This window comes from Phyllobates terribilis, unplaced genomic scaffold, assembly GCF_046119375.1.
Source record: "Phyllobates terribilis strain yellow unplaced genomic scaffold, ASM4611937v1 Scaffold_3__8_contigs__length_932513732, whole genome shotgun sequence".
NCBI lineage: Eukaryota > Metazoa > Chordata > Amphibia > Anura > Dendrobatidae > Phyllobates > Phyllobates terribilis.
Genome location: NW_027362763.1, coordinates 137,383,083 through 137,399,465, shown reverse-complemented (window position 1 = coordinate 137,399,465; position 16,383 = coordinate 137,383,083). Strand labels below are relative to the sequence as shown.

The following is a 16,383-nucleotide window of genomic DNA, read 5'->3' as shown; positions in this document are numbered from 1 at the left end:
GTAAATTATGCGTAGAGACCGCACAATCCACGCTGCTCTAAGCCCTCAAAGAATAAGTCTCTTGATGCAGATGAAGCTTGAAATATCACAAGCCACCATCATAATTATTTTATGTTTCTTCATTAAGGAGCATTCAGGCGCTGGCATTAAGCGCAGGGTCCGGGGTGAAATCTGCTGTACCCCAGAGATTACACCATGTAATTATTTTTTCCAAAGCAATGAAAGAAAATAAACACCTAGAAGGTCTGTTTCGGGGGGTTTAATTAGGATAAGGCTCCTCTTTGACATTAACATTAGTGTTTCCAGGTCACGGCTTGAAAAGAAGCCTGGAATAAAAATAAATGTGGCCGGTTACATTGTTCAACGGGTTCTCAATTGGCTCATTTAGAGTGCTGTTGTTTTAGTATTTAACTCTTACATCTCGCCAATTGCCTTCTATCAAAGAGAAAAGGGTGGTAGTTAAAATGAAAGTGGACCCTTATTATGGTGCTAGAATGTGCGACCAAAGACAGAAAAGCCTTTTTAATTATCCTTGGGCCAATTACATCATCAGATGGGAACATCTTTCCACCCAGCATCAAAAAGGATGGGGCCAACAAGTTCTGGGTGCCCTAAGGGCCTCCAAATCTTTGAGGGCTTCCTAGCGGTCACATTTGCCATATCTATGGTGCATGTATCCTTATCATTTCTATGGATTTCTAAGGATTGTCAGTCCAAAATCAGACCTGCTAGATCCTTAATTCTCCCGACAATAATCTGTTGGGAGGCCCCTCTACATATTAGACTTTTATTGCCAATCCTTACAGTTGTTAATGTTTCAGTCCTACATATGGACCTTCATCAGAACTGATGAAGGTCTATATGTAGGACTGAAACGTTAACAACTATAAGGATTGCCAATAAAAATTGTTTTCTTTCACTGCAAATTCCTGAGTGCCAAGTTCTTCTATTGCAATTACTAAGGGTTGGAACCCTACTTGGGCACCACCAAACACAACCATGGGGGGCCGTATACGCTACCTGTACATATTAGACTGTCAGCCGAACCTTTCAATTCTGGCGGGTTTGACCGACATTAGTCTAATTTGTATGGGAGCCTTTGGACCTCCACCGATCTGATGGTCATCAAGTCTCGGAAAGCTCCTTAAGTATGTCTTCTACTTTTCAGCAGATCGTGTCTCTTCTATAACTACTTCCCATTGGAGTCGCACATTTTCACCACTTCCTTTATACTTTAGATGCCACGCTGTGTGTCGTGTGCCAGGACCGCAATTCCCTCCGACAGACGGTGGTGCGACTAGAGCTGGAGGACGAGTGGCAATTCCGTCTGCGAGATGAGTTCCAAACAGCCAACGCCAAGGAAGACAAACCCTTGTTTATCTTAACCGGCCGCCATGTGTAATAAACAGTTTCCTAAATTACTCCCAGGGGGCATTTGGCTGCAGCCCCAACGTGGACTCTATGTACAGAACCGGATTATTGTATGTTTTGCACTGGACAGATCTGCGTTACGATGTCGGAGCTGACACGAGGCGCTACCTGACTTGGTGACACGGACAAACGCATCAGATACATCCTAGATTTATTTATATGTAAATTGTCTTTGTATATATTTTAGGCAGTGAATAGGCAGAAATGTAACTTTATTATTATTAATATTATTATTGTTTTTTTTGGGTCTTTTTTTTATTATACAGTATTTTCGATATGGAGTTAGATTAATATTTTTGTCAGGTTTTGAGCTGTATTAAACCCAGGTACATCGAGAACAGAATTCACTTTTTGCAAGAAACTAACCCATAGTATATAGATAGATTACATAGAGCAATTTTCGGTAACCATGAATAGGTACATAAACTAGGGACCACTCCAGGTGTTTGCTGACCATGGGGTGATAGAGTCACATTGGGTCCTTCGTCAACTCCTGCTTTCTTCACAACTTTCTTTGGTGGTTCTCCATTAACCCCCCATCTGCTCAGACTTTACTCTAGCTAAGATACAAAGCGAGCAACTTATGTAATACAATACATCTTGATTATAAAAAAAAATGTAAAAAAAAAATTATGAGCTATTTTTTTTGTATACATCTCCAATGCAGACCTAAATGTCTCCACGGAAATAGGAAACAATCAAACTCCCTTTTCTTTCTGATCTTGCACACTCTTCCATCTGCTCCCCAACGTCTTATCACATCGCCACATGTATGTTAGCGTAAGGGTAGGAAAAAAAAAAAAGAAAAATGGAAGGAGGATCAGACTACATAGGATTTGTTTGTTGTCTGTTACCATGGAAATACAAAGGTCTGCAAAGTAGCTTTAGGCACAAATTGATATGAAATTGTGAATGCAGATTACTTGCAAAGTGTGGATCATCCATCTTCCATAATTTATCCATTCATGTATCTATCCCTTTAGAGTTTTCTCCATATTTTGCCGTTTTTTTAAATGTAATATTTCACCGTTGTTTTATACCGATCGTGTACAGTGATAATTATGTGAGCGACATAAGCACGTGTTTATTGTATGGCGGGAAATCCCATGGATTCTACTGTGAATCCGGCTTCTAACATTGAGTTGTGGAGGTCGTATGAAGTGTGAGTCTCTGGCGGGGGCTCACGGCCTCCCTGGCAGTTCACCCAGTGACTGGCATGATGTGCAAGGCGATGTTATGTAACTAACACCAGCGAGTCAGTGCCTTCTGCTCATGCTAATGAATCTTGACGTTCCGGTTACGCTTAGTTAGGGAATGACTTGGTGTCTTTTAGGTTTGCATGTCAATCTTAAAGTGAGTTTTATTTTCTGTAAATAGTGTATGTGCGATGTGCAGTACTTCCTGGTCTGGCCATGTAATAATTTAATATGTACAAGGTTTTTATTAAAATAAAATACATACTATGTCCATGTGTCCATGTTACTTACTGACTCTTATCCTTTTATTTTGTTTGAGTTTAAAGTAGTAATACCATAGTAATAATACCAAAATATGTCATATCCATAAATGTACCATACCAGCCTAATATGTCCAGGGACTATCCAAATTCTCATGTTTTATAACTTGCCACCCCTTCTTTTTAGGCAGGTGGTTCCTCTTAATCAGCATTCTGTCAGCACCGTATGTGATGGAACTCCCTTTTCTCTAACTTCCCATCATGCATTGCTCCTGCCTTTCTCTAATGGCTTGCCTGCCCTGAACTCTGTCTTAGTCCAGTTTGACAGCCAGCAGAGCAGTACCCCTGACTTCTTGTAATCTATCTCAGAGTCTCTGTTGCTAGAGACGGATTACACTTTACAACAGGCAGTGGACATCAAGTTACACAGAAAGGAGACATTTAGTGGCCGGCACTTTGTAATGATTTTTATGAAGTAGCAAAACATCATTTATAAATGTAATGATTTACCAGAAAACGGATAAAATGATTTTACAGAATATGAAACTTCACATTCATACTACAAGCCTGTGTACATATTATTGACTATCCCCCCTTTTATTTTGAGAGTGAAAATAAAAGTTATCATATTCATAAATGTACCATACCAGTGCCCAGAAACTGTCTCAATTCTCATTCTCTAACTTGGTTCTTCTTAGTCAGCATTCTGCCTGCACTATAGGTGCTGTAACTTCCTTTTCCTTCACTTCCCAGCATGCATTTCACCTGAGATGGTCCAATGGCTTCCCTGTCCTTAACGTAAACCCCACCTTTCTGTCATGCCCATTTGCAGTTTGACAGACAGGAGAAACAGACCCTCCCCACTTCCTGTAATCGTTCTCTGATATTTGAGACAGATTACTCTAGACAACAGGTGGTGGACACTGAATTAGTCTGAAGTGAGACAACTAGTAGCTTGTAATTTGGTAGAATGTTCTGGGGTAAGAAAATATTTAATAAATTCAGTGATTTACCAGATTTTTACTGATGATGAAGCTGTGGTTAACATCCAGTAGATCCAGGGGTATAGAAATTTGTAAGATAAAAGGCAAATATTAAGGTGCTTCCTTTTTCTGTTGACTTATAAGATTGTTGATGGCCTCAGCTTAAAGACCCCCATGAATACTAAAAGTGTGGTACACCTATATTTTGGTGTCATTTTGACTAATCCCAATGCAATATTATCAATTTATGGAAAATCTGAATTGCACTTTGTATCCTGCAGGTTCTTGCTTTAATAGTCAGGGTTTGGCACCAGCTCAATCAATGTACATAGAAATGAGCATAGACAACACTGATGGCACCATACATAAAGTAGGTACAGAGGGCGTAAGTCAACATTAGCCAAAATGTGATGGAAGGAGGATAAAGGATGAATGCACACAGTTGGATATTCATCCTTATAGCCTTCTCGATATATATTTATACCGCATGGTGGCCTTGCGTTGCATTGTCCTTCAATCTCATATAGAGGTTGTTTATGTTTTTCTGAAGATCCCTACACTTGTGATGCTGTTGAATGGTCTCCAGTGTCCGCGGGGATCACTGGACCGGTCAGGCCAACCATTACATAAAACGCTAATGTGCAATCCAAGACTTCTGAACTAACGATGGAACTGATGGACACGTACATTTATTTCTGCGCTGGGTCAATAATATTGCCGATTGTTCATCTGGTGCACGTACGTGTGGAACATTGCTGTGCATTTCAGGCGGAGGTTGATACGGAGAGATTTATGCTGCTTTTACTGCAGGACAGGCTCACAGTGTCCAGGAACAGTTGTCGGAATGAAGAAGACACCATGTTGTAGAGGACTGGGTTCACGGCAGAACTGACGTAGAACAATGTGTTTGTCAGCATGTAGAAATAGTGGTAGAACGTGTACAGGGACCTGCAGGAAGAAAGTGTCAAGGTTAAAGACCACATCCAGTCCAGAGGGATGTGCACCCAAACTATAGGGCCACCAAACAAAATGCAGAATGGGTCCCAACTCTGCTAAGAGATCCACCAAATACTCTTTATAACGTTAAAGGGGTTTTCCCACAAACAAAAGTTCATTTTAATCAACAGATCTTGGAATAATAATAACTTCCACAATTGAATGTGTTTAAATAAAATGTTCCTGTGCTGAGATAATCTTATAAATGTGCCCCTGCTGTGAACTGTGTAATGGCTGTGTCTGACCGTGCAGGAACATGGTCTGATCATACCACAGCTCCTGGGAGGAAGCAAAAGAGTATACCGACATTACAGCAGGGGATCACAGCTGATTCTTTCTGTGAGGTAAAACATTTCCCTGTCTGTTTTTAAACAATGTTTTACTTCAAAGAAAGAATCAGCTGTGATCCCCTGCTGTAATGTCTGTATACCCTTTTGCTTCCCCCCCTGCCCAGGAGATGTGGTATGATCAGACTACATCCCTGTACGGTCAGACACAGCCATTACACAGTACACAGCAGGGGCACATTTATAAGATTATCTCAGCACAGGGACATTTTATTTAAACACATCCAATTGTGGAACTTATTATTATTCCCAGATCTATTGATTAAAATTAACTTTTATTCATGGGAAAACCCCTTTAATGCCTCCCATCATGGCATGGTTAGATCTTAGGGTATGCACATATGGAACTGCTTTGCTCTACACTCACTGCGGGAGCTATTTTGTATTGGAACTTTTGGATTTTGTTGTGGAAATATTGCAGATTTTGCCTTTTGCAGTGCAAAGTGTGAAATCTGAATCTGCAGAGTTGGTCAATTTCTGTTTTGGGTTTTCTTGCAGTTTATGGATGAGATTTTGTAAAATCTTATCTCCAATGCTGTTGCTGTAATACACAATGGATTTTCCTTTTCAGCTCCAAATCCTGCTTTTTTTCCTAAGACAGAGTAAGTCCGGATATGTGCGGACTATCCGGAGCCGGCTGCGGCCCCAAGGCTGGGGAGAAGTCGCCTCCGGCTTCCGCTCATTATGCAAATGGACGCCGGCCTCTTTTTTTTTTTTTTCACCTGTAGACTTTCCCCATAGAGACTAGGTCTATGGGGAAAGCCCGCATGCGGACCTGCAGGAGAAATTGACATGCTGCGGTCTAGAAAGACGCACCACATGTCAGTTTCCGCGGGTGTGCCACAGACTCATAGTGGGCATGGGATTTGTATAAATCCCATCCACTATGCTGTAACATCTGGCCGCTGTGGATTGTACGTAGCGCAATTGCGCTGCCTCCAATCCGCAGTGAACACTGATCGCGTGCTCATACCCTTAAAGGGTTTATCTCGTCTTTAAAAATTGTGAGCAGGTTTTGGGCGATTCATCAAGACTGACAAATGTCTTGCTGGTCTTGGTGAGGGAGCGATTTGGAGCATACGCCTTGATTCATTAAGAGGCTCGCGTGTATTTATATAGAGGTCTGGGTCCAATATTTGTTTAGGCATCCATAGCATTTTGGGATTTAGTCTATTGTCCGTATTTGTTTTGGGATCTGTTTATATTTTGGGGTTGGTTGTGAGTGTGGGCGTCTTTTTATATGGGTTTGGTTTGGGAGTCTATGCGCACCTCTGCTGCATTAATTCTCTTCTTTCCTCTGCTCTCTCTGGCAGTCCCGGAGACAATAAATGTAACGCTGGATCCATTCTCTGGATCAGTACAGGGGATGGGGATAGGTGATAACTTTTATAACCATTAAGATTGATGAAAACATATTGCACTCACCCCGACCATTCATCATCCGGGATGTAGCAGAACATCAGTCTTCTGGCATGGTAAGGTAACCAGCACACAACGTAGGCGATCACAATCGCTCCTGTTAATTGCATAAATGAAAGTATAAATATCCTGAATGAACATCTCATAGTAATGACAGGATGGAAAAGTCTTCTGTGATGTCTGTGCAGCATGATGTGTGGTCAAATTACAACTATATCCACAATAATACGACTGATTATTGACATAGGCATCTATAGAGCCTTGCAAAAGTATTTACCCCCTTCACTTTTTACCTATTTTGTTACATTACAACCTGCGTTTGAATAGTTTTGTAATCTGATTTGTGTGTGAATCATCAGCACTAAATAGTCTAAGTTGGTGAAGTGAGAAAAATATAGGAATAAATTAAATTTATGGCATCAAATAACTAAAAATTGGCATGTGCATATGTATTCACCCCCTTTGTGATGAAGCCCCTAAATATTTCTGGTGCAAACAATTACCTTCATAAGTCCCATGCTTAGTGAAAGGACGTCCACCTGCGTATAATCTGTCACACGTCTGTCAGTATATACACTTAACCTTTTCTGAAAGGTCACAGATGCTGCAACACCATTAAGCAACAGGCACGACTAACCAAACAACACCATGAAGACCAAGCAGATCTCCAAACAAGTCAGGGACTAAGTTGTTGAGAATTAGAAGTCTGGGTTGGGTTATAAAAAATATCCCAATCTCTGATGATCCCCGGAGCACCATCAAATCCATTATCATCAAATGGAAAGAACATGGTACACCAACAAACCTGCCAAGAGAAGGCCACCCACCAAACTCTCAGCCCAGGCAAGGAGGGCATTAATCAGACAGGCAGCAAAGAGACCAAGGATAGCCCTGAAGAAGCTGCAGAGTACCCAAGCAGAGACTGGTGTATTTGTCCATATGACCACAATAAGCCGTACACTCCATAGAAGTGGCCTTTATGGAAGAGTGAGCAGAAAAAAGCCTTTACTTACACACAAAAATTGTAAGGCTCGTTTTGAGTTTGCCAAAATACGTGGGAGACTCACCAAATGTATGGAGGAAGGTGCTGTGGTCAGATGAGACCAAAATTAAACTTTTTGGCCACCAAGCTAAACACTGTGTCAGTTATGTGATAGCAAGTATGCCAGGACAACCCCTTTAAGGTGTTTCTACCATGTAGTGGATGATATACAGTTGTGCTCAAAATTTTACATACACTGACAGAATTTTTGCTTTCTTGGCCTTGTTTCAGAGAATATGAATGATAACAAAAAAACTTTTTCTCCACTCATGGTTATTGGTTGGGTGAAGCCATTTATTGTCAAACTACTGTGTTTTCTCTTTTTAAATCTTAATGACAACCAAACAATGAGAGGAGATAAGAAGCCGGGCTGATCCTCCGCGCAGGTCCAGAGACACACAAGGGTTAATGATAAACCAAACCTTCTTTATTACTTGGCCTACTCGTTTCGTGGCTACACTGCCACTTCCTCAGGGCTGCCACCGCTAGTTTTCAGAGAGTCCTGAATTTCAGTTGATGTTATTTGTGGGTTTTTCTTTGCATACCGAACAATTTTCCTGGCAGTTGTGTCCAAAATTTTTATTGGTCTACCTGACCGTGGCTTGGTTTTTACAGAGCCCCTGATTTTCCATTTGTTAATCACAGTTTGAACACTGCTAACTGGCATTATCAATTCCTTGGATATTTTTTTGTATCCCTTTCCTGTGTTATACAGTTCAACTGCCTTTTCCCATAGATCTGTTGACAATTCTTTTGCTTTCCCCATGACTCACAATCCAGAAACGTCAGTGGCTGGATGAGAGATGCAAGAGTCCGTCTGGATCCCAGAAACTCATTCAGCTTTTATGCACACACACTGATTACAAGCAAACAAGTCACTGGTTTAGTAGCTATTCAAACTCTTGTCAAATTCTGTGCATGTTATCATGCCAAAATCACCAGGGTATGTAAACTTCTGATCAGAGTCATTTGGATGTTTTTGGCTGTCATTAAGATTTAAAAAGAGAAAACACAGTAGTTTGACAATAAATGGCTTCACCCAACCAATAACCATGAGTGGAGAAAAAGTTTTTTTGTTATCATTCATATTCTCTGAAACAAGGCCAAGAAAGGAAAAATTTTGTAAACTTTTGAGCCCAACTGTATCAAACTACAAACAAGTTACAGTTCTATCTATCTGCAAGCAGCACATCCACTGGAAAAAATAGGGGACCTTACCATCATATATAACATCTTCTCTATCTTTTAATCCCTTCCTGCATAGTGATGTCCATGAATGACGCAGTAATTGTGGAGGCACAGAAGATGTGCCCAAGATATCACCCACATAAGTTGGCTATACAGTGATGACCAAAAGTGTTGGCACCCTTGAAATTGTTCAAGAAAATTAAGTATTTCTCCCAGAAAACTACTGCAATCACACATTTTGTTATACACGTTTATTTCCTTTGTGTTTATTGAAACAACACATAAAAAACTGAGAAAAAAAAAAGCAAATTGGACATAATTTCTCACAAAATGCCAAAAATGGGCAGGACAAAATTGTTGGCACCCTCAATTTAATATTTGGTTGCACACTTATTATTATTATATTATTATTTGGAATTAATAACTGCAATCAATCACTTCTTATAACCATCAACAAGCTTCTTAAACCTCTCAAATGGAATTTTGGACCACTTTTCTTTTGCAAACTGCTCCAGGTCTCTCATATTTGAAGGGCGCCTCCACCATATTTGACTGTAGGTTCTGTGTTCTTTTCTTTTTAGGCCTCATTCTTTTTTCGGTAAACAGTTGAATGATGTGCTTTACCAAAAAGCTCTATCTTGGTCTCATCTGTCCACAAGACGCTTACCCACGTACATTTTTGGCAAACTGCAGTCTAGATTTTTAATGTCTCTGTGTTGGCAATGGGGTCCTCCTGGGTCTCCTGCCATAGCTTTCATTTGATTCAAGTGTCAATGGATAGTTCGCGCTGACCCTGATGCACCCTGAGCCTGCAGGACAGCTTGAATTTCTTTAGAACTTGATTGAGGTTGCTTATCTATCATCCAGACGACTATCCTGCATTGCAACCTTTCATCAATTTTTATCTGCCGTCCACATCCAGAGAGCTTAGCTACAGTGCCATGGGTTGTAAACTTCTTGATTATGTTGAACACCATGGACAAAGGAACATCAATATCTCTGGAGATGGACTTGTAACCTTGAGATTGTTGATATTTTTCAACAATTTTGATTCTCAAGTCCTCAGACAGTTCTCTTCTCCTCTTTCTGTTCTCCATGCTTAGTATGACGCAAATAGACACAGAATGCAAAGATTGAGTCAACTTGTCCCCTTTTTATCTGGTTTCAGGTGTGATTTTCATATTGCCCACACCTGTTACTTGCCTCAGGAGAGCTTGAATGGGCATCACATGCTTAAAACAAAGTTGTTTACCCACAATTTTGTAAAGGTGTCAACAATTTTGTCTGGCCCATTTTTGGGGTTTTGTGTGAAATTATGTCCAAATTTTTTGTGTTGTTCCAATGCACACAAAAAAAGGTGTATAACAAAACATGTGTAATTGCAATTATTTTCTCTGAGAAATATTTCATTCCCTGTAACAATTTCAAGGGTGCCAACACTTTTGTCACTGACTGTAACTGTAAGTTACTTCTGAAATGTCCCAGATCTGAGATAACTTTGTAGTGTTTATGGGTGTCAACAAGGACCATAAGTATCTGGTCCTGTCTCTTAGTGGCTAATACCAGGAGCATAGGTCTTCAGACATGAGGATACTGCCCGCATAATATTGTGAGATGTGTGTCGGCTCACCAGCGTATGTGTCTGCATCGGTATAATACTGTACCTGTTGTAAAAAAGTTTGATCATCCGCAGTAATGTCGTTATTCGGTCACAATATAAATGAAAGGCTGCGTGCCCACTGTGCGTTTTTTCAAGCGTTTTTGCCGCGCAATTTCTGCTTAAAAAACGCTTGGTAATACGTGCCCCATGGTCCCCAATGATAATCCGCATGTGCTGTGCATGTCCATTAATTTTGCGGACACCGCAGCGTAATTGCCGCCATTGACTTGCATTGAAACACATATTGTCCGTGTCAGCACATTTGCACACACAGATAATATGCGTTTCTATGTGTGGATGGTACCCAGGACTGGAGAACAGGAGACTCTCCTCCAGACCTGGGTACCATAGAAACTGTTAAAAAAATAATTTAAAATAAAAAATAAAGATTATACTTACCTTCCGATGGCCCCCGGCCTCCTCAGCAATGCGTCCGGTGTGTTTGTATGGGTCGCGGTGGTGAGAGGACCTGCCTTGACGTCATTTAGTCATGTGACAGGTCACGCGACTATGTCAATGGGGGACATTGGAAGGTAAGTATAATCTTTATTTTTTATTTTTTACCATTTTTATTCTTTTTTTTTAACTATTACTTGGTCCTACTATATAAATCCATGCCGGTTGCATGGATTTATATAGTGTGACCAAATTGTCAAGCACTTTTCCAAGTGATGCTAAAATCCCTTGGAAAGCGCTTGATAACCCGCATGCAGAAATGCATGCACAGACGCTTGACAAACGCTTCTACCTGGCGGGAAAAACGCATGTAAAATCCGCATGCGTTTTTCCTGCCAGGGAGAAGTGGAAAAAATATGCAGCATTTCTGCATCGTGGGCACATAGCCAAAGACTGCAAAATGCATACAGAATGACAGAGGTAGAGCTACAACCTGAGATGATGTGAAACACAAGAAGAGGAAGGGCAGTCATGTTTATGATAGTCTGCAGTTTTTGAGAACAGGGAGATGAGGTGCTTGAGGGCAATCGAGCAACATCCTCTCGTGGAAGCATCCCACCGAGACCTGAGCAGCGGCAGAGTGGAGCTGATCGTGTCCATGACCAGAACCTGTCCAGATGTGAGGAGATTTCTGCCAGGAACGCTGATGAGTGACTGAAAAGGCCGGGACCTAGCGTGAAAGGTGTTGGACGCTGCTGAGGAGTTAAGTCACAGCCATCAGCGGTGCTGTTCACCTGTTCGAGGTACCCCACATCCATCCATATACACCAATTGTCAGAAGCAGACCTCAGTAACAGAACTAAGGCCTACTGTGCCGCCACTGGGGGGAACCGTGCATGCACCTCACCACACTCTAGCACCAGAAATGCTCAAGACTGAGATAGGGCCTGTAGTTAGATAGGCTTATTGACAGTTTCAGGCCACAGTTATTGTCAAAATCAGCATCCAGAACTTGCTGCCATGTTTCTTGTTTGTTCCGTAATTTAGAATTCTAATTCTCGCCTAGCTGTCTACATCGGCACGCAACGGACTTCAGATCAAACTTGAATTTCTATTTCTGTTTCAGGAGAGAGTTCCCGAGGAACATTATAGTACAGGATAATTGTTCAACTTCGATAGACTTTGTTTACGGCTAAATAGCCTTCACAGTTGGTTAACTGTTAAGGCATTCTTGGTATAGTTGAGGATGGACTCTTCCTCTGAGTTTATTGAAGTCACATCGGAATCGGAGAGGGATATTTGGTTGGGGGACAGTGGTAATTGATTGTAAGATTATAAACTGTTGTGCTGTACTGCAGGCGAGTCTGTACATTACACTCATATAATTGTTCCAGTTCCCAGGGCTTTAATAGGTAACAGGCAGCCGGTTTAGACATGCATGCCAGTAGGTAGATTTATAAAAAGTATAGCAGGTACAAATTGTTTGGAAGCCACGTTGTACAGCACAAGGATCTCAGCCTCCTGGATGAATGTCTGCATAATGTTTTGAATGTTTTCTATTTTCTGGTTGAGTCATCCACATAACTAAGTAAAATAATTACGGAGAGTGAACTGTGTGGGAGTCGGTTTTCTTGTCCGTGACTTTGCTGTATACTGGGGAACACACCCCGGTACACAACTTACAATATGCTAGTTAAAATGAAACTTAAAGGGACTCATATTGCTCAAAAATAATAGAAGAAATTTTACCATAAGTGATGACTTTCAGGTCTTGTTCTGGTGCTTACCCAGGCCCTCCTGATAACTGTCCCCGACACACCAGAAATGGACATGCTCACCCAGTCTTTGCTCACAGTGGTGATCTCCTTATCCGACCATTTCTGGAAGCACAGCTATTAGGGACCATTTAAGAGCTGGAAAAGGACATGTAGGGAATTGGTCAAGGTATGGATTCATTTTCAACTATTTTTTTTACTGGTTTGCAAACTTTTAAGTATAAATTTCATTGGCTCTAAAACCTTTAATTTAAAAAGGAACACATTTTAGTGCCGGGTCTCTTCAGACTATCATGGCGTACAACAAATATACAGCGTAAATATCACTGTCTTGTTTTGCTGTATCTAGGGACAATGATTATGAAGTTTACTTGTTTTGCTGTATCTAGGGACAATGATTATGAAGTTTACTTGTTTTGCTGTATCTAGGGACAATGATTATGAAGTTTACCAACTCATCATTATTTTCATGAGATAGCATCTTTTCAGAATGAAAAATCAATCTATCTATCAAGATAGAGAATAAAAACAATCTGAGCAATAATCTTGGTTTCGTTGTAATTTGCTGCCGTCGTTACAACCATTTTCTCTCGGTTATATTACTTACAGTGAATCTATCTCATTTTCCGCACCTTACCACATTCACAAACTATATCAAGTGTGATCCTAAATATGGGTTCTAGTCTGGCAGTCCTGGAGGAGGACATAACAAAAACTGCAGGGAGGTCGGTGAAATGAATCTATATATATAGAAGTAAATTACTCCAAGGCGCAGATGGGAATGTGAGTAGTGAAACGCGTCGCCCAAAGATAAATATTCAATCAAATGCAATGATGAGAATGCAAACACAGGATTATTATGGGATGGAGTTTTCTGCCTGACCCAGGTATTTCATATTAATAGTGACCTATTTTATAGAAATAATTTATGACTGGAAGGCTAGGTTTCATTACTGCTCGCAGGGAAGGCAATTCCCAATTTATCAGCTGAATGGTCCATCTTAAATACCAGAGGTGAGTGAGAAAATTGCTTTTCTGAACCAGAACTTTACATGAGTTGCCTGTAATCTACATGACAGCGTGTATTCGTTTATCTACATATATGCTACTTACAGTTGTGCTCAAAAGTTTACCTACCCTGACAGAATTTTCCCTTTCTTGGCCTTGTTTCAGAGAATATGAATGATAACAAAAAAACTTTTTCTCCACTCATGGTTATTGGTTGGGTGAAGCCATTTATTGTCAAACTACTGTGTTTTCTCTTTTGGCTGAGTGCCCACTATGCGTTTTTGCCGCGGAATTTCCGCAGCGAAAATGCTTAAAAACACTTGGTAATACGTGCCCCATGGTCCCCAATGATAATCCGCATGTGCTGTGCACATGCTGCGGAAATTTCCGCTGCAGATTATCATTGCTGAAAAATCCGCAGCATGTCCATTAATTTTGCGGACACGCAGCGTAATTGCCGCCATTGACTTACATTGAATCACTTAATATCCGCATGACTACATGTGCACATGCGGATATTAAGCGATTCAATGTGCGGATGGTACCCGGGTCTGGAGAAGAGGAGACTCTCCTCCAGACCCGGGTACCATAGTACCTGTAAAAAAAAGAATTTAAAATAAAAAATAAAGATTATACTTACCTTCCGATGGCCCCCGGTCTTTTTTCCGCTGCGTCCGGTCTCTTGTTCGGCTCGCGGTGGTCTAAAAGGACCTGCGGTGACGTCATTTAGTCATGTGACAGGTCACGCGACTGCTGACGTTGGCGGTCGCGTGACCTGTCACTTGACTAAATGATGTCATGGAAGGTCCTTTTAGACCACCATATTTTTACTTCAATGTTAGTTTTTTTTCCTTAATCAAAAAAGTGACATGACACCTTTATTTTTCTCGGAGGGCGGTTTTTAAAACCTCATAAACAAAACCCCTTGATAAACATTTGTAATTTTCCCACTCAAATCATTAAGAAACTTGTTCAAATATTATTTGAAGCATTTATTTAAGTGTTATTTGGGGCTGAATCATCAACAAAAAACACATAAAAAAAAAATGAAGGAACTTACCATAAAACCTTTTTTGGTACAGTTTTGCTGCAATCTTCATGTGTATGTTTCAACCCATTAGTTTAACCCCTTAAAGACGGATGTTGTCCTTCGAGACAAGCCCCATTTTTTCAATTTAAATATGTTTCACTCTATGTGGTAATAACTCTAGAATACTTCAACATATCACAGTGATTCTGATTTTTTCGTGACACATCATACTTTATGTTAGTAGTAAATTTATGTCAATGTGTTTTGTTGATTTTTGAAAATATCTAAAATTGGGCAAATATTTTGAAACATTAGCAACTTTCAAATTCTGAATTTACATGCCCTTAAAACCAGATAGATACCACACAAAATAGTTGACATTTACCAAATGTCTATTTTATACCTAAATCATTTTTCCATCATCATTTTGTTTTAATAGGATGTTAGAAGGCTTAAAATTTTAGCACCAATTTTACATTTTTTCAAGAAATGTACAAATCCTATTTTTCACGGACCTGTTCCGTTTTTGAAGTTACTTTGACGTGCCTATTAGTGATGAGTGAGTATGTTCTGTTAATTCTTTGACGAGTATGCTCGGGCGAACACCAAGTATCTTCAGCGTGCTCAGTGGTTTGAATCACTCCTGTGTACATGATTTGCGACTGCTTGACAGCTTTAATACATGTGAGGAATGCCTGTTTCTTTGGCACAAGATACTCGGTGTTCGCCCGAGCATGCTTGTAAATCTCGAGTAACTAGCATACTCTCTCATCATTAGTTTCTATACATTTAAGAACCCCCAAAAGTAATGCCATTTTAAAAACTGCTCCCCTTAGATTATTCTAAATTGCTGTCAGGAAATTTGTTAACCCTTCAGGTGCTTCACAGGAATAAATTAAAAGTGGAATTGTGGCGCCCCTGAGGGTTCAGTCGCCACAGAGGTACTGCATCTCACCCAGAGGTGTGGTATCTCACTCTCAGGTAAGGATAGAGTGCTGCCCGGGACCGTAACACCTGCATCCAACATTACACTGCTCCAGACCAGCTGGAAGGGAAAGATGTGTCGCGCTTCCTGCTGAGCCCTGACCCTGGTTGGAGTGGGGGCAACCAAAGTAGGGGGAACCATGTAGTGGGTGTGGGTGGAGGACGTAGATCATGGGAGCACTTGTTAGAAGTGCTATAAAAAAGGGAACCATCTTGGAAAGACAAGCCAGTCTGAGAGGAGAAGTAGTGGGACAGGAGCTCTGTAGGAGCTCTGCTCGGGAGGAGGGCCTAGCAGAGAGGCCCAAGACTGAGAAGGAGAGGAGGAAGGAGAGAGGAGCAGGAGAAAGGGTATGGGCAGTGCTGGAGGCCACCTGTACGCCCGAATCTGCCAGGCTATGGAGGGATCGAGCCGCAGAGGGGACCGGCCCCTGACCAGTGAGAATTACAAGGTTCAACTGGAAACCGGAGGCTTCTGTACTTTAAGGGTGCAGTTGCCACATCCGCACTTAAGTCGCCAAAAAGGTAACCACATAGGATCCAGGGAACTCCAGGTTGCCCAGAAAGATCCAAGGATACCGGCTTGGGACATTGTTTGGCGAGGCGCAGGGCAAGAAGGGTGAGGGCCAGCGCAGAAAGACGGCTGAGAAGGGCATATAGAACGGGGTCCT

General features: G+C 41.1%; 2 protein-coding genes across 2 annotated transcripts in view; one reads left to right on the top strand and one right to left on the bottom strand.

Annotated features, from left to right (window-relative positions):
• The window catches only part of GREB1 (growth regulating estrogen receptor binding 1), a 223,965-nt gene extending 222,122 nt beyond the window's left edge, over positions 1 to 1,843 (top strand). The window contains exon 33 of the mRNA XM_073674150.1: positions 1,239 to 1,843. Coding sequence (XP_073530251.1) covers positions 1,239 to 1,402 — 164 coding nt within the window. The 3' untranslated portion in view covers positions 1,403 to 1,843. The remainder of the gene's footprint in view (positions 1 to 1,238) is intronic.
• A 1,517-nt stretch (positions 1,844 to 3,360) lies between these two features.
• The window catches only part of NTSR2 (neurotensin receptor 2), a 98,696-nt gene continuing 85,673 nt past the window's right edge, over positions 3,361 to 16,383 (bottom strand). Inside the window, exons 3-4 of the mRNA XM_073674149.1 lie at positions 6,639 to 6,729; positions 3,361 to 4,818 (exon numbers count right to left, since the gene is read on the bottom strand). Coding sequence (XP_073530250.1) covers positions 4,635 to 4,818; positions 6,639 to 6,729 — 275 coding nt within the window. The 3' untranslated portion in view covers positions 3,361 to 4,634. The remainder of the gene's footprint in view (positions 4,819 to 6,638; positions 6,730 to 16,383) is intronic.